Source organism: Pseudorasbora parva, chromosome 9 (genome assembly GCF_024679245.1).
Source record: "Pseudorasbora parva isolate DD20220531a chromosome 9, ASM2467924v1, whole genome shotgun sequence".
Classification (NCBI taxonomy): Eukaryota; Metazoa; Chordata; class Actinopteri; order Cypriniformes; family Gobionidae; genus Pseudorasbora; species Pseudorasbora parva.
In genome coordinates, this window is record NC_090180.1 from 17755782 (window position 1) to 17779822 (window position 24041).

The 24041-nt window shown below is 37.6% G+C and overlaps 2 protein-coding genes across 4 annotated transcripts; both read right to left on the reverse strand.

Annotated features, from left to right (window-relative positions):
- Nucleotides 1-1016: 1016 nt before the first annotated feature.
- Nucleotides 1017-7051, reverse strand: LOC137090290 (phosphoglucomutase-1-like). Its single transcript, XM_067454202.1, has 11 exons — nucleotides 6794-7051; nucleotides 6195-6357; nucleotides 5978-6124; nucleotides 4832-4957; nucleotides 4008-4198; nucleotides 3725-3879; nucleotides 3519-3634; nucleotides 2834-2969; nucleotides 2564-2747; nucleotides 1807-1941; nucleotides 1017-1682 (listed from the first exon to the last, which is right to left on the reverse strand). The coding sequence occupies exons 1-11, from the start codon at nucleotides 7049-7051 to the stop codon at nucleotides 1593-1595; spliced, it is 1701 nt and encodes a 566-aa protein (XP_067310303.1). The 3' UTR covers nucleotides 1017-1592.
- A 5295-nt stretch (nucleotides 7052-12346) lies between these two features.
- Nucleotides 12347-21638, reverse strand: LOC137090291 (angiopoietin-related protein 3-like). Of its 3 annotated transcripts, XM_067454205.1 has the most exons (8): nucleotides 21444-21638; nucleotides 19356-19780; nucleotides 16406-16516; nucleotides 15477-15579; nucleotides 15275-15388; nucleotides 15054-15149; nucleotides 13389-13658; nucleotides 12347-12944 (listed from the first exon to the last, which is right to left on the reverse strand). In XM_067454205.1, the coding sequence occupies exons 2-8, from the start codon at nucleotides 19773-19775 to the stop codon at nucleotides 12781-12783; spliced, it is 1278 nt and encodes a 425-aa protein (XP_067310306.1). In that variant the 5' UTR covers nucleotides 19776-19780; nucleotides 21444-21638; the 3' UTR covers nucleotides 12347-12780. The 3 variants fall into 3 exon arrangements, with proteins under 3 accessions (XP_067310306.1, XP_067310307.1, XP_067310305.1); XM_067454206.1 differs by lacking the exon at nucleotides 21444-21638 and having other exon boundaries at nucleotides 19440-19999; XM_067454204.1 differs by lacking the exon at nucleotides 21444-21638 and having other exon boundaries at nucleotides 19356-19994.
- Nucleotides 21639-24041: the final 2403 nt, after the last annotated feature.

A 24041-nucleotide genomic window follows, 5' to 3' on the forward strand; every position in this document is an offset into this window, starting at 1 on the left:
CGAGATCATATATATATATATATATATATATATATGTATATATATATATATATATATATATATATATATATATATATATATATATATATATATATATATATATATATATATATATATATACAAATGAAGCACTAGATTTGCTGATGTAATCCACTACATGACTTTAAATGGTCTTATTTAAATCACTTACATTCACTTCCTGTCAGAAGTTCTGGGTTAGTGGTGGCGATTTTCATCCATATCTCAAGATACTCCTCAAAGGCAATTCTACATACTTGTCTTGTAAAGAAGAGGCAGTAGTTTAGCCTATATGTTTATGATGTCTACTACACAACTAGAAAGAACATAGTATAAGAGTCAACAGATTTGTGGTCTTGCCTCTCCCTTGACTTCAGCCCCATACTTGCAACACCATCTGTGATTTAAAAGGTGACAAAACGTTTGAAAAGTATTGTCATTTTAATATATTTTTTTGTAAATTATTTGTAAGGTGGAGAGTTTGTGAGATAGTGGGTTGTTCTTACCCCCTGGCTCCTGGCTGTTTGTAATGATTTGTGTTGATGGAGAGCAGGACAGCATATCATATGCTTCCATGGTCACTGATTTCTTCAGGAGTAGGCAAGAGAACAATTTAAAATGAGTGTGGACTATGCTGACTTACCAAAAGCACTGTATGTACATATTGCCTGTAACCTGTTGGAATGTGAGGGAAAATTTTGCTGATCTCGTCTGATTAAATTATTTTTTCTTTCTTTTTTAAACCAGTAATTATATCAGTAATATCAATAACATTAACAAATTAATAAATATTGTGACAAATCTATTGATTATTATTAATTGACTAATGGGACCTAATTTTGGCCTACCTTATAACTAACGTTACTCAAAAATAGGCCAACCAGTAAAGGCCAAATGCTTATACCAGAATAGAAATGAATCTCTCACTGGGTAAATTAGATGTTTATACATAATTTACTGAATCTACAGCATAAAACAAATTAGACAGAAGTGGCAACTTTGCAGTACCATTTTACAGACATATATTCATTCAATATTTTATAAAACACTAATACAGGACGGTCTAATTTAAGAAGTTTTACCAAACCCATCTTACATCAAAAACCTGTAATGAATGAATCATGCACTCAGTCAGTGCTGGAATAGCACATTTTATTATTAGGTTTGATAGAAAACACCATTTTCCTTAAATTATATATCCGTTATCAGAAGGTTCTTAGAATACCTGTGTAACAGCAGCGTGCCTGCGTCTCATTTCAGCCACTATTACATTATTACCTGACATCCGTGTTTATGAGTCCAGCGTGTCGTTGTTAAAGCAACAAATTCACGGACGCAAATTTTGTCCGAGGTTGGCTCATGAATATTAATTATGTTATGGCCACGTTGCTCAGTAACCTTCCTGGAACGTCAAAATACGTAATTAATATTCATAAGCTAAGCAAAGGTGAAGCGCGAGAACGTCTGATCAAGGCGAGAACATGTTGCAATTACATATTTTTTCGCTAAAAGCAATATAAAAAAGAAAAGAAAAAGAAGACAAAGAAGAAGATTTAAAATGACATTAAAGTTAATCATGTAATAACAGTAGGGCTTCTTCGTCCGGTTCTCTCGTGTATCTGTGAAAGCTGCAGGGCAATGGTGACGAGCTCCGCCAGCGCCACCTGTGGGAAAAACAAACAAACATTATTACTCTAAACTGTTATTTTATTTTTTTATGGTAATACATAGGTATGAACGATCTAGTGTTGAACGAATAAGTACGATAAGAAACAAGACACAATTTACCTGTGGGTCCTGAAAGAGCTTGCTTACGTCTCTCTCATAACTGTCGATATACAGACGAACTGTGGCTCCGAAACTATCGTTCCCACTAAGACGAAAGATTATGCGAGAACCTCCTTTAAAAATGATCCGCAAACCCTACAGGGAATGTTTACATGTTCTTAATATTGCTGTGATGTTATACAGTTAATTACAGACATTAATCACAATAGGCTTGCCTTCTTCAGAGTGGTCTCCCTACCAAACAAATTAAGCGGTAACTCGCCCAACAGCCGATTTAAATGGTAGGCCTAACAATCACACATTCACATTTCAACAAAAGGATTTGGATTCAGTTTAGAGTTTAGAAAGGTCATGGATCGCTATAGGCCTATATTAACCATGTGTTCAGTTTAAGGTTAGTGCTTGTTAGGGGTTTTCAACTGCGTAGCCTACATTGTAACATGGACACTACATGACCATATATGACAGCTTAAAGTGTTACATGATATTAGAATAATAATACATTTTAAACAAAATCCAAGACAAACTAAAATATTTTGTCAATAAAATACAATTCTTAACTTTTTAAAATAAAACAATGCCACATTTATATTATATCTATCTATATATATATATATATATATATATATATATATATATATATATATATATATATATATAGAGAGAGAGAGAGAGAGAGAGAGAGAGAGAGAGAGAGAGAGAGAGAGAGAGAGAGAGAGAGAGAGAGAGAGAGAGAGAGAGAGAGAATCTATTATACCTGATTTCTTGAAATGGTACCATCCACAGGGTCACTGTACTCAAAATTGTCTGCCGCCTCCACTTGGTATATCTTTTCCCCCACAGTAAACACTTGCCCAATGAATGCCTTGTCTGAAACCACCAGCTCAAGATCCAACATCATCTCCACAGCCGCTTCTAAATCCACTTCCTCATAATCAAATCTGTCATGTGTACATACTGTATGTCATCAGTGTGAAATGTCTGACTAGACTGTAAATGTAGAAGTGGCCTTTTACTGATAGTACACCTGGTGTAGTAGTTTCTCCCGTAGGTTCTCCAGTGGTCTGTCATAATGTCTTCTACACTTTGCCTTCTCACCGCTAGGATGGACAACCATGCTAGCACTGCCCAAAGCCCATCTTTCTCTCGGATATAGTCTGAACCTATCAAGAAGCAAATTTAACATTAATATTTTTTGCTATATTTTCTGTTGTGGGTGTTTCTTTAGCTTTGGTCACTTTTATGTCCAAGCAATAAAGAATTGTTTTGTCAGGTCACGTTTGAGCACTCAAAATGTCCTTTCTGTATATATTTTATTGTTGCAGTATTTAAACTTGCAGTATTAAAATATAAAATTCATCATATAATTATGATTTCTTATATTTTAAAACTAGTCTAAGCAAATAATTAATTAGACCAATTCAATATTTATTTAAAATGTTTTATATCAACATTATTTATATTTTTAATATTTTTTTATTTAATATTATGTTTATGATAATGTTTAGAAAATAATAAAAATTTTGAAGAAAATGAAATAAAGCCATAGAAGAACCATTTTTGGTTTACCAAAGAACTTTGTAATTAACTGTTCTTATAATTATAAAAAAATATTGTCCACATCGCCAAAAGTGGCCATAGTTGAAGAAAAAAAAAACATTTCAATTATTATATTATTATCTTTATATGTCTTGGTACTGTAGATTCATTACCTGTGCCAAAACTTTCTTCCCCACACAGTGAGAGATGACCTGCATCCATCAAGCTCCCAAAAAACTTCCATCCAATTGGAGTCTCATATAGTTGGATCTTGGTGGCCCTGGCCACCCTGCATAGAAGAGCAGAGTGAGTCGAGATGCAGATGTTCCTGGTAAGTGTACATCTTTAATAATGTGAAACATTTAGGAGCAATATTCACATGTCTAGAGCTGCACTGGTGGGCATACTCCTAGCAAAGCCTCTTACTCCTGTGTGCTGGAAGTAAGGAATGCAAAAGATGTTTGCAGCAATGACCGCAACTGAGTCTGAGGGGTTTACAAAGAAGCCATGCTTCCCAAGGATCATATTACGGTCCTAGAAAGAGAGAGACAGAGTGACTGAGTCAGGGCGGGGTCAAGAAAATATTATGCTGACTGTCACTTGAGCACTTTCGCTTGGGTCAAAAGGTTGTATAGTAAGGTTTGTGATATCTCAACACCTACACCGTCACCATCAAAAGCAGCTCCAAAGTCATACTGTCCACTCTTCATTGTCTCAACAAGGTCTGTGGCATAGATCAAGTTGGGGTCTGGGTGGCAACCTCCAAAGTTCTCCAGAGGTACACAGTTAATGGCTGAATTTGCAGGGGAGCCCAGCTCCTCACACAAGATCTTCTTCACATATGGCCCAATCACTGTAAAACCAATGGAGGTACAACAATAAAAGAGTCATCCGTTTTAATGAGACACAAGACCAAGGTGTACATATAATGATTCATACTGAGAACCATCCTTCCTTTATCTGTTAAAACATTTTCATTGATTTATTTTGAATAAACGTATCCATTATATTAATGTTCTGGGTTCAATACAATTTCAACTGCATCTACAGAAACCATGACAATCTGTTCAAGCCAGCCCAAAAATAACCAAATATCGCATTTACAATAATGCAATTGCAATAGAAGTCATCCAAAGGTTCCTATAATTTCAAGGGCCTCAATGTGGAATGGAGTTACTTCTTGAAAGAGGAGAGCTGTGCTTGGTTTTAATATTATGTCAGACGGCTTGTCTTAATCATTCAGATCACTGCATACAGTATATGGAAACTCAATCTCACAGAGAAGCGAACAGCAGTGCAAGTCTAAGCTCCTTCCTATCCAACTGGCACACATAGAAGCATCTTCGGCCCATTAAGTAGATGCAGCTGCTACTCTAAATGCTCTTTTCAAAATGTGTAAAATGAACTTGATGAAGCATCGGTTATGTAACTCAATGGCTAGATCAATCATGTTTCTATATCAGTGGAAAGAAATGTGGTTCCTCACCTCCATGCATGGCATCTAAACGGATTTGTACGTGGTTGTCTCCTGATAGTATATCCTTCAGAAGAGCAAAATCGAAGATGTTCCTCAGAGAGTTGGCATAGGATTCAACTGGGTCCACAATTTCTACTGCATGGCAGAATATCGACAGGACATTCTGTTCATTTTTCATTAAAGGACAACTCCGGTGAGAAATGAACCTAGGGGTAATTAACAGATGGTTGCCGAGTAGATCGTTCTCTGGGATGCGTTTTCATGAAAATCGAATGTAAAGAGTTTTATCTTTAAAAACAGATTAGCTTATAACGCTAGTCTATGGGGCACAGGGTAGACACAGGGTGGTAAAATTAAATCGCTAGTTAATACCACTAACAAGGCTCAAAATAGCCTCACACTAACACGGTAGCATAATGAGGGTCCCTACATGCAAACCGAAGCATTGAGAACTTTGTAAGTGTACAAACAGTTTAATAAGAAGATACTTTATAAACATAGTGCCTTACGCGTTCATGGACAGGCACCATCTTGGAAAACAGTCTCGATGAATCGATCCACGAGCGCTGTTCTAAGTGAGCTGGTTGATAGGAATTAAGTTTGTGAAATGTAATAACATGGACATTTTTATTTTTATTTATTTATTTTCTCTGTCGCGTTCAGTGTTTTCTTCCGGAAACAACGGACCATATGAGATTCCAAGTCACAGTTCATCACTTAGCAGAGCGTTCGTGGCTCGATGAGTCGAGACTGTTTTCCAAGATGGCGCCTGTCCGTGAACGCGTAATGCACTCTGTTTATAAAGTATCTTCTTATTAAACTGTTTGTACTCTTACAAAGTTCTCAATGCTTCGGTTTGCATGTAGGGACCCTCATTATGCTACTGTGTTAGTGTGAGGCTATTTTTAGCCTTGTTAGTGGTATTAACTAGCGATTTAATTTCACTACTCTGTGCCCCATAGACTAGTGTTATAAACTAATCTGTTTTTAAAGATAAAACTCTTTACATTCGATTTCCATGAAAACGCATCCCAGAGAACGATCTACTCTGTAACCATCTGTTAATTACCCCTAGGTTCATTTCTCACCGGAGTTGTCCTTTAAAAGATGCTATTCTTTTGAATCAAAAGCTCAACTTAAAGCAAATATTTTTACCTGTAAAAGGTTTGAATTTGTTCTCCAGGTCAAAGGATTGCTTGCCAATAGTCCGCAGATCAACTCTGAGTTCAGGACAGATGGCATACTCCTCTATGATTCTGCTCATTTGGAAGATTTTATTTGTGACAGCCTCTGGTGCTGGACCTGCATTGAAGATTTGCAATGATAACACCAGAAAAAAAACTCCTCCACAGCAACACATGAGCTATTTTACCTCCATTGGCAGTATTAAATTTGATGCCAAAGTCTCCATCAGGTCCTCCAGGATTGTGACTGGCCGTAAGAATAATCCCACCAATGGCTTTAATCTTCCTGATCAGGCACGACACAGCCGGCGTCGACATTATGCCATTCTGACCAATCACAACACGACCCACCTAAGAAATTCATCAGCCCCGTTGATTAAACATCATGTTACTGGTCATCATTTTAGGCCATCATGTAAAAATTTCAGAAATTAGAAGTTATAGTGTTAATGTGTTTGCTGTAAAAAGTTAATAAAGCAAAAAGTCAACATGTTCGATCCACATTAGCAAAAGCAGAAATCTATTAAAGATTGTGCCACTATTTGCATATAATGTGACCTATATACCCAGCCAACAAAAATATGTTATTGGAATTTTTTGCCAGTGTTCCTATCAAGAAAACATAAATATAAAATAAGTTAGGCCTATAATGTACTACAAAAGATACAGTGCAGGTGTCATGATACATCTGGAAAGAGAGCCAGGTGTCTATAACGGTAACCTGGATGAGATGTAGAAGCATATAGTGGTTCCTCATAAGAAAACAACTGTAAGAATTGCAACTGACCCCATTAGCAGCAGCCATCTGTACTATGACCTGAATTGCAGTTGAATTGAAGTAGCGGCCATCTCCACCCACCACCACAGTGGAGCCCTGTCTATCCCGCAGGTCGATGGATGAGAAGATGCATTGAATAAAGTTGTGCAAGTAGTTCTTTTTAGACTGGAAAACATGGACCTTCTTCCTCAGGCCACTGGTTCCAGGCCTCTGGTCAGGGTACGGAGAAGTAGGCAACGTCAGCACTTGCAAGGGACTATCGTTCATTGCTCCAAACCGTTGAGGAAGAATGAAGGAGAAGCTGTTATCTCCTCTCAGAGGAGAGAGAGAGAGAAAGAAAGAGAGAGAGAGAGAGTGACGGGAGGAGAAGGAGGAAAAGCCTTTTGCCCTTATGGCATTCCCAAGAGTTGGATTGAGGCTGTTAACGAGCTAAAATTAAACTTGGTAACTAAAGACGGCTTCTCACACATGTGCATGGGCATCACTGTCAGACACGTTTGCCTCCAAAGGCCTGTTGAGGCAGATGCATAAGACAGCCAACAAGGGCTCATTCATGTGCACTATTTTCCCAGCCATTTACTCAGAGGCTAAATAGAGCTGATTCTGAGTGAATAAGCCCACAATGATCTGGCTGTAAACACTCCATGATGTGTTTTGACATATTCTAAATATCCAAGGATAACTCGAGATTCGAGCAGCTAATGAAAAATGTGCTATATAGCCTAGTTTAATAACAGAATGGGGATGGGAGCCAGTCAGGGGGGTGTGGGTTTTGACTGCAGCATTTCTAAGATCCTTACGGATGACATTTCTGTGTTGATGTGTTGATTGCAACAGGTGGTTTAGCTGGTTCCAGAATAAACTGAATAAAAAAAGACTCAGTGTAAGGTCTTACTGCAACAAGACCAGGGAAATTGAGATTTAAAGAAAAATGTGTTTCCAATATGGAAAAAATTGTCCCAGAAACTTTTCCTCCCAGACCTGTTGCTGTCTGTTTCTATTGCGGTCTAAAGTACTGTGAATATTATTCAAATTAGTCCGATGACGTAGGACTGCGCACGACTTTCCAATTTCTGCTGGATTTCGTACACAGGCATTCGATTCAAGCGCATTGCGACAAGTTGCAATACCTCTCCTGGCCTACAGGGGTCCGCAAGAAGCAGTTACCAGTGTGATGAAACAGAAGAACAATAACAACAACGGAAGAGAAGGACATGCTTTGCTTGTTGATACTGGATGAAGAAATAACAAAAAGTGAAACAGAAGATGGTCTGTGCAAAGCTTGGTACATTTTCCGCAAGAACAAAGAAACGTTTTCATTTTCTTGAAGTGGCAAGAACAGGAACAAAGTTCATTCTGGTCTGGACATTTCATACTTCACTAGAAAAGCAGATGCCGAACATTTCTGTTTCTCTGCATTAACACTGCCCACTTGAAATTTCTGACCAATCACACAATAGTTCTTGGACAACCACAGGAAGAAGGTTCTTCTCAGATGGAGTGTCAAGAACAAGCTCAGAGAACTCCCAAACCAGGGCTGCGAGAACAATATGACGTCATTTTATATTTAATGGCTCTCACGTGCATAAAATTGAAGTATACTTTGGGCTTCACTGCATGCACCGCAACAGACAATAACAATAAACAATAACTCAACCAATCAGCATGTTATGCACCTAAGTCCTGCCACCGAAAATTGTTGAACTAGTACTACCTCGTGAGCAGGGACTTTCTGAGGGGGACATTTTTACCTAGAACTTCATTTAGACCCTGGTACCTGTAGTCGAAACACACAAAGTGTTCCCCTAATTGCTGGGGAAATTTCCTGCAGTGGAAACACAGCTAAAGAAAAAATCCTTTAGGATCCAGATCCTTTAAGTCCAGCAAGTTATGAGGTGGGGCCATCAAGGGTCAGATTTGTTTGTACAGCACATCCCATAGAATGTGTCTAACTCCGGTCCTGGAGGGTCACTGTTCTGCATAGTGTAGCTTCAACCAGCTTTAAAACACCTAGCTGGAAGTTTCCTGAGGACCTTGATTAGCTGGTTAAGGTGTGTTTAATTAGGATTGGAGCTAAACTCTGAAGGAATTGAATGATAGGATGCGTCCGAAAACCTAGGCAGCTGACTAGTTGCCTTGCTGCCTTATCAGACAATGACTTGTAAGGCAGCGTTTTTGAATGAAGGCATCTCACAAAACTAATTTTGGCCAGACTTCTTAAGCAGTGTAACAGTTTAATGATCTACAGCAAAATGGAGAGAGCTTTGGTTAGAACTAAACAAATATTTAATAACTACATTAGTAATTTCTTGCTAGAAATTACATCAGAAGTGGAAAGGGTTAATTAAAAAAAGGTACATTTACACACACACTGGCGTGCCTTGATGTCTTCCTACATTGAAATGTGTCCTCCGAAGGCAACATTTTCCAGGTTTCGGATGCAGCCATAGACTCTTGCAACTGCTGACATTGTGTTTTTCTCCATACCTCAACCAGAGGCCTGGAACCAGTGGCCTGAGGAAGAAAAATTACTACTTGCACAACTTCATTCAATGCATCTTCTCCTCCATCGACCTGCAGGATAGGCAGGGCTCCACTGTCATGGTGGGTGCTGGACACCACTTCAATTCGACTGCAATTCATGGCATAGTGCAGATGGCTGCTGCTAATGGCTAATGTCAGTTGCAATTCTTACAGTTGTTTTCTTATGAGGAACCACTATATGCTTCTAAATCTTATCCAGGTTATCGTTATGACACCTGGCTCTCTTCCCAGATGTATCTTTTGTAGTATATTATAGGCCTACTTTATATTTGTGTAGTTTGATGGCAAGAAATAGGTCTCCAAATAGAGGCTGTGTAAAATAAGCTGTGTGATTAAATAATATCATATAGATGACTTATATATGCCTGACAACTTTCCAGTTTTGAATTTGCCTCAAATCAAGATATTTACTCTTGACGCAAATGGTAGGTAGGTAGGTCATTGGTCTGCCTTCTTCCCACAGTGCATTCTGCTGCCATCTCTTCCCAGGTAAACAATGCACACACATCTGGCCAACCACCCAATCTAAAATAAAATGTTATTCATCAGACCAGGCAACCTTGTTCCACTGTTCAGTTCTGATGCTCACGTGCCCATTGTAGGCACTTTCGGGAGTGGACAGGAGTTAGCATGGGAACCCTGACCAGCCTGTGGTTACACATTCACATATGCAGCAAAGCAGTGTTGACTGGAACCTTTCTATCATGGGCAGCTTTTTAGTTTAAAGGTATATTTTTAAATATACTATAAGTATAAAAGTAGTAAACTTACAGTTCACAAGTTTACAACTTAGTTTTTATAGATATACTGATAGTTTACTAATACTTCAAATACTTGGTTCAGTTTATGAAAGTACACAAACTCTACTCAGTAAACTACTGGGTTAGTTGTTTTATACTATATATTTTTAAGTTAACATAACGTCATACTTTATTATATATTGATTGTATTGATCACGTTTTTTTACATTTATGTATTTTCTATTACTTGTTTCTGCTTCTTGTTCACCTGTGTTCTTTTGATCAGGAGAATCTGTACTCTTTTGTAGAAGATGCGTAATAGCGCCCTCTATCATATAAAAGTAAAAAACATGGATAACAGGAACATTCAGTCTGTGGAGGAGAAAAGAAGTAGATTTGAAGTAAATTCCTATCTACAGTACACGACCAGTGGATTAGCCTAAACAAAAAAATCAGATACTCAGAATTAATCTGTTTTCTTTATAAATCAAATACAAATATTACACTTGAATAAACTTATTTTTCATAAGGGAACCACTGAATGTTTTCAGTGAAAGTCACTGTGCAGTCAGTGGAAATTCAGAAAGTCACAGTGATTTTGCCAAACATGTTCCTGACCTGGATCGGCATATTTTGTTTATCCTGAAACAACATTCCTGTCTGAAAATTTAGTCTGAACCGTATCCCTACCCCTAACTTGTCTGGCTATCACTAGACCAAGCTCAATTTAAGATTGAACATTGGTCTGGGGAGTTTGCTCTGTATTTTCTACTGCACAAGAGGCATATTAAACGAGCATAATGACTCTGTACCAATTGGATATTTCTTAAACCAGCTCTGATTGCATTTGCTTCTGGTCGAGCTGCAGTGTAGTGTTAGCACACGATCACACTCCCCATCCTCTTCATTAAAGTAGTCGTTGCAATCCACATCTGGTAGTCGAGTGTTGTGTTTTGCTCAGGTTTTATCGAAAGGTAAAGTTAAATCACTTAGATCACAGACGCGATCGCTGATTCGAACGAGTGTTGTTTCACGGTGGCATCCATCTTTGTAATGTACAAAATCTGCTTCATCGTCGCTACACTGTCATCATCATGTAAAGCCCACTCCAATGTGTCTGATTGGTGCCACGATTTTGATGGATTAGAAATGGACTTGAATGGGCTCTTTGCCAGACTACTTGCAGAGCAAATCTAAATTTGCCAGAAATTGTCTGGGTTTTCCCAGGCTAATAATTCAAATGACTCTGTATGCAATTTGATATTCCATTAACCAATGAGACCACAAGAGGTGTGATCAACGGGCAACAACCCGTCGCTTCTCTATCCTTCATCATGTTAAACCCACCAATAGTGCGCCAGGTGGATAAGACAGTCTGTGATTGGTTGCCGCAAAAATGTAACAGAAGCTGTAGAAATTAATGTACAGGTTTCCAGACTTAGTTGCAGGGCAAAATCAAATTGCCGGCAGATCAGGATGGGTTTACTCAGTCTATACCCCTAACACGATCCAAAAGTTATCCCAAAAATCAGAGGGTAATGTAGAAGCACCTAACCCTGATTATAAGCCTAAACCTAACATAAACTTTAAACTTGTTCCTCAATTCTGATTGGTTGATTGAAATGTTGTACCAGGATTAAAAAAAATGTTGATCAAGGAACACGTTGTACTTAGTGAAATCATGTTCACCCATATGGTCAACCCCCCACAAGACTTACTTGCTGAATAATATATTAGGTGCCTTTGTTACCACCCCTTATCAGGTGGCATCCATGTTACTCTTCACCTGTCAGTGGTTTTAATTCCCAGCCAAGTCTTGCATGTCAGGCCCATATGGGAATAAAATGGGCTGAAAATGGGCCCATAGAATTGTCTGCGGGTTCCATAATGACCCCATGTTAATTGCCCAGATATATTTTATATAGGATTGCACTTGCCACTAGGTGGGACCCAAGTATTCAACATGTGCAAGACCCATCTCGGTTCCAGCTTTTGTGGCTGATTAGTGTATGGATTATTTTAACAAACTCTAAATAAATAAATTGCAATTATTGGCAATGCTCAGAAGAGGGCAACGTTGGATCAGCTATGCACATCCTTCTCTCTCTCTCTCTCTCTCTCTCTCTCTCTCTCTCTCTCTCTCTCTCTCTCTCTCTCTCTCTCTCTCTCTCTCTCTCTCTCTCTCTCTCTCATTTATTTTTATCATCAGTGATTTATTTGATTTAATTTATATACATTTTATTTACATGTGTTAAAAAAACTTAAAAACAAATTAAAAGCCATCTTAATTGTAATGCTTTAATTGAAATATAATTAAAATAATGAATAGAAAATATTTATTGGAAATAGTTCTAAAAATAGCAAATGACAAATGCTGTGTGCTAATGACATCTTGAAGTCAATTTGACTCATTTAAACACATGGAAGAAACTGGCTCTCGCAAGGTTAAATGAGAGGTTTCCTGGTTTGACTCACTGCAATGTAATTAAGATGACTGGTGGAGAAGCTGAATCATTTGGAGTCCAGTGGCCTAATCATAGAGTAAATGTCCCACTTTTACTGCATCATATTGATGTTCATACTCAACAAACATTTTCATGTCCATTAAAAGGTTAGGCTACTTTGTAAAAACCAGTATTCAGTTGTTCAGCATGAGTGTGTATCGGAGCTCTGATAATCCCATACTGTGTGTTTCTGCACATGCTGTTGATATTAAGGGGTTTGTGGCTTTGTGAGATGACTAATGGAGATTTTTGAGGCCTTGAAGCTGGTGGTTCCCCTGCCAGGTTTCCAGTGGGTTCCCTTTTTACGAGGTCTGCTCTGAATACACTTGCCATTCAGGTTAATGTCGCCGCAAATGCTAAACCACCACCCACCTAAAGGAAAGAGCAGCAGTCGTGTACAAAAAATACACATTTAGTTTTCAATTTCCATGCACAAAAAAGCATATTATGCAACAACAACAAAAACACAGGTACAGGCAAAGCAGGTAGTTTTGCACAGTTAACAGGGAACATTCTCAGAACGTTCTAGCAAGGTTCTCTCAAAGTTATGAATAAACGTTCTTCCAGTACCATTAATGGAACATTGGTTGAAAGTGTATCTGGTCTTTAATAATGTTCTTAAGATAAAAATATTAAAAATATATATATATTTATTTTACTATGCATCGTTCATAGAACTTTTTTTTCTTCAAACTGGATTCCAAATGGATAATTTGACAAATAACATTCAAAAATAATGTTTTCATAACTTAATGTGAGCATTATCAAGATGATGGAACTATTTGTGTTGGCTGTAAATGATGACATGTACTGTACCTGTGTAGTCTTGGGCACAGTTTGGATCATGGTTTCTATTGTTGTGGTCTTTAGTGGAGAACCTGAAGCCAGTGAGTTCGTCCACAAGAGTGCTGGACTCGGCAGACTGCAGCTTCAGATGGATGGTGTAGTTGGATGCAGCGTCCTCCAGGACATACTGATAAACCATGAAATGCTTTTCCTTCCTCCAGTCCTCTATCTGGACGTGCAGGAGAGAATGTCCCTGACGGGCAACAGCATAGATCTTCTTCAGCCCCAGCCAGAATTCACCTATCAAAAACAGACATCTAGGTCTCTGTACACTGTAAAAAAATAAATAAATAAAAAATCTCCATATTAAAAATGTTCAGTTGGCCAAACTGAATTTTTGTGAATTAATGCGATTTATTTCACAGAAATTAAGTTTGGCCAACTGAAAAATTTTGATGTGATCAGTCACAAGAAAATTTTCAATTGGGGCCTTTTTTTTTTTTTTTACAATGTAGTATATATTGTAATTTTACTTTGGAATATTATTATGGCATTCAAATAGCATAATATATATAATATGATGTGATACAATTTGACTACAATATGCATTGTTTACATTTTTTGATACACATCACTCCTTTTAGTAATGCTATACAGTTTAGATACAATTATTATTCTTAAATGTACAGTACATCAGCCAATTGGCATGCAACCATTTCATATGATTTTAATAGGTAAAATTTTACTCTTGAAATGAAAATGATGCTTTTACTGTAAGTGTCATTTTGTTTCCTGAAATGTTTATGTATTCTGAGAAAATTTGTCTTCGCCAGTCACTTTCATTTCAACGTTATGATATTTCTGTAATTTATGTCTTTTAAAAGTTGTTGTTGCACCCCTCATCTGATGTTGATGTTGACATGTTGTGTTTTGGCCTGAAGCTCCACCCTCAACTGATCTACCAATCACAAAGTCAGTAGTGTTTCGGCATCCGGGTTGCCAGATCTGCTCTAGTTACCACAGCTGCAGCTACAAACGTTCCTGCTGGATCCTGCAGCCGATCTGGCAACCTCGAGTCAAGGGGGAGGGGGAGGGGGAGAGGGGATACACCGCTTTACAAACATTTAACAGTTATTTGAAAGGGATTGCAGTACCTAAACTTAATATAAAGCATTGTAACAAATATTTGTTGCCATAACTTATTGATCATATAGTTTTTACAGTGTACTGTCTCTGGCACACGGCTGTAACCACATGCATGACTAAAAAGGTACTGGCAGCTCATTATCCAGACATTAATGAATTGCAAACTGCAATGAAGTGCAACATTCAAAATACATGTAAAAAGCTTATGTAAAAAATAAAAATTAATACAGTACAAAAGTGTACCTTATTTTTTTTATTTTTACAAATTTTCTTTGGAGTGTATATATTTCTTCAGTAGGTATTCTGGAAGATATTATGCCTGGATTTCTCATGAGAACAGATTAGGACAAGGAACGCAACATTATAAAAGTGGAATGCTGGTCAAATTGGACATACTGTGAAATTATGTAGTAAAAAGTGCTACTAAAAGTAGGACGTTAGGATTTTCTTAACACCAATCACAGAGCACTGCATTGTGATCCACACTATAATCACTGACTGAACACATTTACTCGAGTTTATGAGCACAACATCCTTGATTTAACTCACTGCTAAAGTCTCCAAATCCGTCCTCATACTTCTCCCAGGACTGGTCAAAGTCCACAGAGCCATCATGTCTGTGCTGGATGACAGTGAACACTCCCTCTGCAGATGACAGACCATGCGATTGGCATCTCAAAATTGAATGAATCTTTTTTGGTGAAGAGAAACACCTCTGGCTGTTTTAGGAATTCAGAGATGTGAGAAAGAAAATATGCTTTTATTCTTACCTTCTGTGAATTCACAATTCACAAGAAAAGTTTCTGACTTGTATGGTTTAATAGCATACAGGCCGCTGATTTTCTGTCCTCGACTGAAGACCTCACCGCAGTCTTTTGGCAGATCTACAGTACAACACAACATGACATGCTGGTATACAACTTAACAGATGCAGTAACTTTTTTCAACGCCATTCATTTCTGTATCCCCTACCACTTGAGAAGCTCCCATCGGATGTGAAGTACGGAAGGTATCCCGAGAGGCTGTTGGTTTGGCGGTTCCTATGCAAGTTTTCAGCAGTTTCCTGGACGCTGAGCTAGATAGAATTACACAGAATTTCTCAAACCTCCTAAAGGCCATTCACAGCAATGACAAGAACTACAATAACTGTTTCAATAAATATTCTAATTCTATGAGAATAGCAGAGTCAACAACGCAAAGGAACGATATTATTGGAATCGCTTTCAGAACGATTATTTTTTCTCCATCTGACGAAAAATAAAAACAATGACATCCAATCAGAATCCACCCTGCTTTCAAAAGTTTCACGTCACCATGCATGAAATATAAATGGACAATTCTTAGTTTTTATGGAACATTGTTTATTTATTATAAATGATTTATTTGTGCTCATACCATTTTTTTTTAATTCATTTTATACGCCCTCATAATCTTGAATCAAAATAACTAACAGTGACATCATCTCTTCACTTCTCTGATGACGTTTTTACTGGCTCGAGGTTGGGACAACCTAACTACATCTTGTTCAAGATGCCATTTCACTCAGATGTACATCATATGACTATCACAGCTTTCAATTCACTGCGATTTTAAGATAACAGAACTGCAGCTCAATAAACAGAACGTTACTGTGTGTTGATGTGGACGCTATAATCACTTTTTGGTGTTTACGGGTCTTAAAGGGGGTTAAATATGTGGTATTTTTGCTCATTTTATTGTCTGCTGGATGAAAAGTCCCATCACTCAACAAAGTAATAGCATACTTCACTTCAACAAGCCACATTATTTAAAATAGGCTATTCATTTTTTGTTTTATTGCAAACTGCAGGATGGGTTACACACTGACAGCAAATATCCACAGTTATAGTTAACTTTTTTTGAATGGTATCTTAATACTGTACTTTATTTTCCAGGCCCTTGATCTTGGTCCTTTGGTTGTTGAGCTGCTCTCTTTGTTCTTTTACAGCCTTCAGCAGATCAGAGATGCTTTTTTCCTGGGTCTGGATTATCTCCTAATAGACAACAACAACAACACCTCAGCATCTTTTCAACTTCCTGGCCACGTTATGGACACATAGAAATCACATCTGCTAGAATCCCAGATTTTTTCTCTGCGGTCTTGGGTCAAACATAATTGTGAACTTGGTTATTCATAACTGAATTAAAAATTGAATTCCAGAATTTGTACTGAGGTAGTGTAACAGAGGCCAGCTAGCAGTTGCTGTGTGAGTAAACCTCACCCCTATGACCTCAAGAGCCGCTCTAGCGACATATGCTAGAGGTTTCAGCCTTTAGCCTCCTTGTTTGAGCATCCGACTCTCATGCTGGCGGACCCTGGTTCAAGTCCCACTTGGAGCGGGCGGTTTGAACAGGAGTGGTTACAGTAGCAAATGATATATTTCAAATGAATGCATCAGTGATAAAATGTATACCTGGAATGAAATGCACACTCTAAAAATGTACTATGTTAATATGAATGTTGCATTATTGTATTATGTAATTTTGAATTTTGTGTTGTTTTTTCTTACTTAATAAAACATTTACAGGCAGAAAATGACCAGTACCTAGTCTAGAAATCTAGACGCACCCTAACGGCAGCAAATTTAATCTGCCCGCAAGTGTCGTCTAAGAACTCTCAATACCCTTTTGAGCTGTATTCCTCTCAATCTGGACGGGCCAATCACATCGCGTATAGAGTCGGTGGGCGGGGCCATAATGACGACGACCGAGTTGCGGTTGCGTGCTTCTAGTAAACACAGAAACTGGCGAACGGCGGTGGTCTTTCGAATCAGCTTTGACCGCGATTCTGGAAGACTTTGTGTGGTGTGACAGGCAGCGGGGCGAGGGACCGCGAGAGCGGGCCGGTGATTAATGTTCACGAGTGCCAGCTGCGTGGCACACCGGTCTCGTCTCGCGGCCATGTGACGGGAGCATATAAGGAGGAGCAAGGACAGCGGAAGACGAGAGAGGACCAGGCCTGGAATTGATGTTTAGTTTGTTTATGTGTTTGTAGGCAGTCGTCCGTGAGGGGCTGCCCACGCTTTATTTTGTGTGTTCACGGGCAGTCGTCCGTGAGGGGCTGCCCGTGGTTTTACTTTCAGTTTGTTTATTTCTTTTAAATAAATGTTTGTGAAACGTTCGCCGGTTCCCACCTCCTTCCATCCATCTACGAACTTCATTACAACTTGGAGTCAAGCTTTTCTCTGAGAAAAGAACAAAGAACGGCACTGAAGTCATTCTTAAAAGGGGCAGATGTGTTCGGAGTTTAGCCGACCGGATACGGCGAATGTTTAATCTGTCAACAAGCTCTGTTTCACCTTCGTTGCTCTGGTTGGTGCAGCGCTATCCTATCGCGTGCAGAGGGAGTTTGAAAGACAACCATTTATCCCGCCCCTCAGATTGAGCCCTGTCTATGGTGAGTTTCCAGACCAAACATCTTGATGTGGGTCTGGCTTGTCAGGCTAACCAGTACCTGTTACATTTTAGCTGGTTCCCAAAACTTTTAGGGTCAAGTGAAACACTGTGACCTAAATTGTTATCACCCTCTATAAAATGCTAAAATTGCCTTTACCTTCGCAAAACTGTTAAAAATTAAACAAACTTTTAATCAATAGATTTTTTCAATATTAAATCTGAAATAATGTGATGGATATTTTTTGTGGTCCTGTAAAAATGATTATTTCATTAATTACTCACCCTCATGCCGTTGGACACCCGTAACACCTTCGTTCATCTTCAGAACACAAAGGAAGTTATTTTTGTTGAAAGCTGATGGGTGAGAAAGGCTTCAGATAGGCCTCCATTGGCATTCAGTACATTCCCACTCACAAGACCCATAAAGGCATTAAAAACATCAATACAATGTCCATCTCACTACAGTGTCTGTAAAATAATTTTACGAAGTGACAAGAATAGTTTTTGTGCGCAAAAAAAACTAAATAATGACTTTATCTGCCAAGTTATTGTCTTCCATGTAGGTCTCTGCCATGAACTCACGCGATAGCGGCACTCCTCTTCTTCATGTATCGAACGGCGGATCTGCGTCATATTCTCGCGCATGCGTCAAATTCAGGTCAATAACTTGGTGGATAAAGTCGTTATTTTGATTTTTGTACGCACAATAACTATTTTCGACATATTGTACAGACACTGTAGTGAGATGGACTTTGTATCTATGTTTTTAATGCCTTTATGGGTCTTGTGAGTGGGAATATACTGAATGCCAATGGAGGCCTATCTGAAGCCTTTCTCAGCCCTCAGCTTTCAACAAAAATATCTTCATTTGTGTTCTGAAGATGAACGAAGGTCTTACGGGTGTCCAACGCCAGGAGGGGGAGTAATTAATGAAATAATTTTCATTTTTGGGTGAACTAAGCCTTTAATGGTTCAGTTAATTCAACTCTGTTACTCTGTTTACTTAGTTTAGTGAAATATTTAGGTAACACTTGATTTTACAGTGTCTTTGTTACACATTACATATAGTTACTGTAGTAATTGCATAGTTACAATGCAACTAACCCTTAACAAACCTTTATAACCCTAAACCTATAAGTAGTTATTTAATATTACTCATAAATGTAACCAAATTACTTATCAGAGTATAAATATACATTTTTATCCAAAAGTTGGAGTAATGAAATCTCTTATCATTGATTTTTTTTTTTTTTAACACAATTAAGTAAATTTATTTTTCCTGCCTTTTCAAATACCAAGTTAACACATAGAAAACGTGGCCAACTGAAAACAAGCAAGATGATTTAGAGGTTAGGTGTGGCACCTATATATAAATCATCTTGTTTGTTTGCATTTGAGCAAAATCATAAAATACATAAAAAACTTTACTGATCATACCCTGAGTGCAGATATTTCTTCAACCTGCTCAGCTGAGAAAAAACTCTGGGACAGACCACTTAACTTCTCCTCCAAGCCGCCAACCTGATTCCTCAGATGGTTCCTCTCTTTCATGATATCTTCTACTTTGGAGTTGATCTCCAGTGACAAACTCTTTATTTCCTCATTGTTTGCCTTTAAGATCACAGTGGTTTTCTTCAGTTCTTCCTCCTCCTCCTTGATTTCACTGGCCAGCACAGAAAGTTGGTAAAAGGATTTGTCAAAGATATTGAGCTTTTGGAATATATCATTGATCTGATTCTTGGTATTCTGCACAAAGTCCCTCAGGTTATGGCCCAGCTGTAGGAGGCCGTTTGCCAAAAGCCGAACTTCATCCAGAGCAGCAAAGCGTGACCGAGTTTCTGTCTGATGTTCAGGCATGGGCTCTGTAGGAAATGAATGAGACTGAGACGACACTAGAAGGAGCGACAGTAAAAGCAGCATCATGGTTGTTTCCTTTAAGCTAAGACTGCTCTGGTCCTCACTATAGAGTATAAGACACCCACAGTTTTGAACTTTATATGCCCCCTTCTGTCAGGCTGTTGATCATTAAACAGAATGATTGTGACCTCATATAGACCTTTATAAATTACAACGTTGTCTCAATTATAAGTACAAGTAAATAAAGGGGTAAAATGCACAAACACCACAACGTTTCAGCTATATTCACATCATGCATCAACATCATCTGTCAAAAGAACATTTGTACTGGAGCATGATAAAGGTTTAATGACAAATAAGACTGACTATGATGAATAAAATGTAAAAATAATAATAATCTTTTGAAAAACTAGTTATGCCATCACTTATACCAAATTCATTATTTTTATTTCTCTTGGTATTTATATATACAAATATATATATTGTTTAATATATACAAATATATATATATATATATATATATATATATATATATATATATATATATATATATATATATATATATATATATATATACAATTTTTTTTTTTGGTGTAATTATCTAGTAAAATGTATGTAGGTGTGTGAATGTACACAACTTAACCATCAAAGACAGAAAAAGCAATGAAAGTCCTAAGTATATACATTTCCCTTTGACGTAACTTTTAAGTATTTGTATTGTGTTGACATTCTTACTTTTTAACATAAATGGGGCTTTTGTGGATGGGACATGCTTTGTCCCTTATCTCGATCACTCATCTCACAATCTTTCTGAGTTATATTGATTTAGGGGAATGACCTGCAGTACCAGATTGCAGTACCAGATTTTTTTTGACAAGCACTCTTAAAAAGAGTGTTTGGTGGGATGTATGGTTCCATAAAGAACCTTTAATATCCCAAAAAAATGCACAAAAGGTTCTTTGTAGTACAGAAAGTTTCTTTAGACTATAAAATTATTAGGGGGAAAAAGGGTCATTTAAAGAACCTTTTACAAAAACGTTCTTCAGGGAACCAAAACCCCCCTTTTTGGTTCTTCCTGGCACCTTCATTTTTAAAGGGGACATATCATGCCCCTTTTCACAAGATAAATCTCTGGTGTCCCCAGAATGTGTCTAAAGTTTCCGCTCATGCCCCCAATTATTTATTATAACTTGTCAAATTTGCCACTATTTGAGTGTGAGCAAAACGCGCCTTTTTTGTGTGTCCTTGTTTTGTCTCCCTATTAAAAAATATGTCTAGGAGTAATAGGGACGGTAACATGTATTAAAGTAAAATAAATTTAAATGAAAGAAAAGAAAAGAACGGGTTCAGTTATTGATAAATGTTTGATAAGATGAATCCAAAAATCATAAACAAACCAACAAACACCCGATTGATTTACAAAATAATATAGTGATCATAGGAAAGAATATTTACAGAATATATACGCAAAATAGTTAAACAAAAAGATGGAACAAAAAGCGTGGGACTATGAGCGGTGCTGCAAAGAAATCAACAAAACAAAAACCAGCTAACTTATCAAATGAAGTACTTAACTATCTTAAAAATAAAGACAGAAATAAATACTTAAACCAACTAAGCTACACTAACTAACAAACATAAATACATAAGGTGGCAACCGCTCCTTACCTGGTGTGTATAAACAATTTCAAATACTACGTGTTGTATTATGTAGGTCACGTGACATGCTGAAACTATCCCATCGCTCTGAGTCCGAAATGAGCAGTGTAAACACGCCACAAACAAGTATGGTTCAAACTTAAAGTCGTAACCAAAACAAAGTCTTTCAAAACAAAGTTTCAATACCAAAATATAAATCGGGGAAAGTAGTAACAAAATGGTCAAAACAAATGAAAGAAAACATGCCTCTCTCTTCCTCCAGTTGCTTTCAGGTCTTTATACAGGGGAGATGAGTTCCGATTGGTTCCTTGGGAGGGATATCACTCCTGGGCAAATAATAATTGATGGGCAAACCGACCAATCGTGAACCTAAGAATGAATGACAGCTGAGAATTATAAAGGGGGGGAAGAGAGAGAAGGAAAACCACCAAAATACATGGCAGACGTAACAGTCCCTTTAAATGCAAATGAGCTGCTTTTACACAAGCTTCTGTTGGTTACACAACCAACAACAAAACAAATCTTACTCAGCCTAAATGTCAGAAATAACCTGTTGTGCAGTGCTGCCTGGACACAGATATACTCAGAAAGAGGTTGCAACTTTTAGACCAAACCTGGACGTTTCTGAATGGTTAGTGGATATTACCTTGATTTATGTTTATGATGAGTCACGCAGGTACTGTGCTCCTCAGCGGTGCCGACCCGACCCAGACTAAAATATTCAGAATATAAAACATTCTTCAGGGAGTCTTGGACACAGCCTCTGTGAATACACTCAGATCTTATGGTGACTAGCCATATTAGCATTCTAGAAAGCTCATTCAGAAAGGAAATTTGCAAACATTCACCCAATATAAAGTGCCATTCTTAAAGCTACACTCTAGTGTTTAATAAACAAAACGAAGAACACTAGCCGGAGCTACTTCTCTCTGTTTATGTCTATGATGAGTGACGCAGGTACTGTGCTACTCAGCATCGGTGCCGACCCGACCCGGACTAAAATAGTCTGAATATAACACTTATTATATGTGTACTGTAGTGACTCAGGATAAGACAAAGAAACAGTTTGGAAAATCGATTCATCATGTACTCACTTATTATATCAATTTTGAGCACAAGAAAGTTAGTGTTCTTTTACAGTTTTTTTTTTTACAATGGCTTTGACAATTTTTTCAATACTTTTAACAATTTCCTAAACTCTTAACGCAGTTAGCACAACATCTGTATGTGTGGGCTATACAATTAACACATTTATTGTTGCTTTGACACAAAATGCATATAGTTAACACAATTTTAAAATGCTTGAACTTCTTTTACACACAAGCTCAACCATCTACCAGTGTTTTAACACTGATTGTCAGAACAGATAACAGCATGTTCTAAACCTAACCTTATAGGCTGAGAAACAGCTGATTGAAGTTGTGCAAAAAAATAAATCACAGCTGATTGCCGTCTAGAGATTGTTCAGGTGTTGATGTTCTTTCAGCACATTACCAAATGGTATACAGTAAAAAAGGGCTTATTTGGGCTGATCTTATGTCGGGAAAAAACAATATAACAACACAAAGAAAGTAAGAAAAATGCGGTAACATGTACAATATGGGTGCACTAATATGCATTCGTTCATACTTAACTAATGCACAGATAATCATGAGTTACAGTTTTTTACAATTGCTATGACAATTTTGTCAGTACCTTTAACAAATTTCCTAAACACAGTTAGTACAACATCTCTCTGTGCAGGCTATACTATTAATACATTTATTGCTGCTTTTACACAAAATGTATATAGTTTACACAAATTTAAAATGCTTGAACATTTTTTACACACAAGCTCAACCAAGACCAAAACAATGTATTTTTACTGCCAAATGTAGCAGTGCTTTAACACTATGTCAGAACAGATAACACCATGAGACAACATTAACAACATTCATGTTATTGAGAAAACAGCGACGCTACCCCCACGCTACTGAAAAATGTAGTTAAGCTAGTAGTGTCACTACTTGTAGCGACGCTACTGCCCAACACTGTTTATTATAACTTATAAAGCACATATTAATGCCTTATTCTGTATGACCTTATTCTACATCCCTTAATCCTACCCAATACCTTAACTTAAATGCTACAAAACGACCTTACTAACTATTAATAAGCAGTAAATTAGGAGGTTATTGAGGCAAAAGTCATAGTTAATAGTGAATGTGTTCCCCATACTAAAGTGTTACTGAAAAGTTTTCACAACCCCTGCACAGCCTGGAACATAACATTTATTTCCATGATCTGCCATTTTCGCTATACGCGTTTGACGCTTGTTTCTAAACAAAATACCTGCAGAACTTCTGATGATTCGGCTGTGCAGTTCCGCCTGGTCTATAACATAGGCTAGCATAATAAGGATCCTGACTCCTGACTGTTTTTTCCGTGGTGTTTTTCACGCACAGGATTTACATTTGAAGGAGGAAGCAATGTTATTTGAGACTCACGGCATGCAATTTTCATGTCCTGAACTCTTGTTATTCAACTATGCTAAGGTTAATTACATACAAGCTAAAGAATCATAGGTGAATGTAATCACACAATAATGAGCCCAGTTAAAGTTTATGG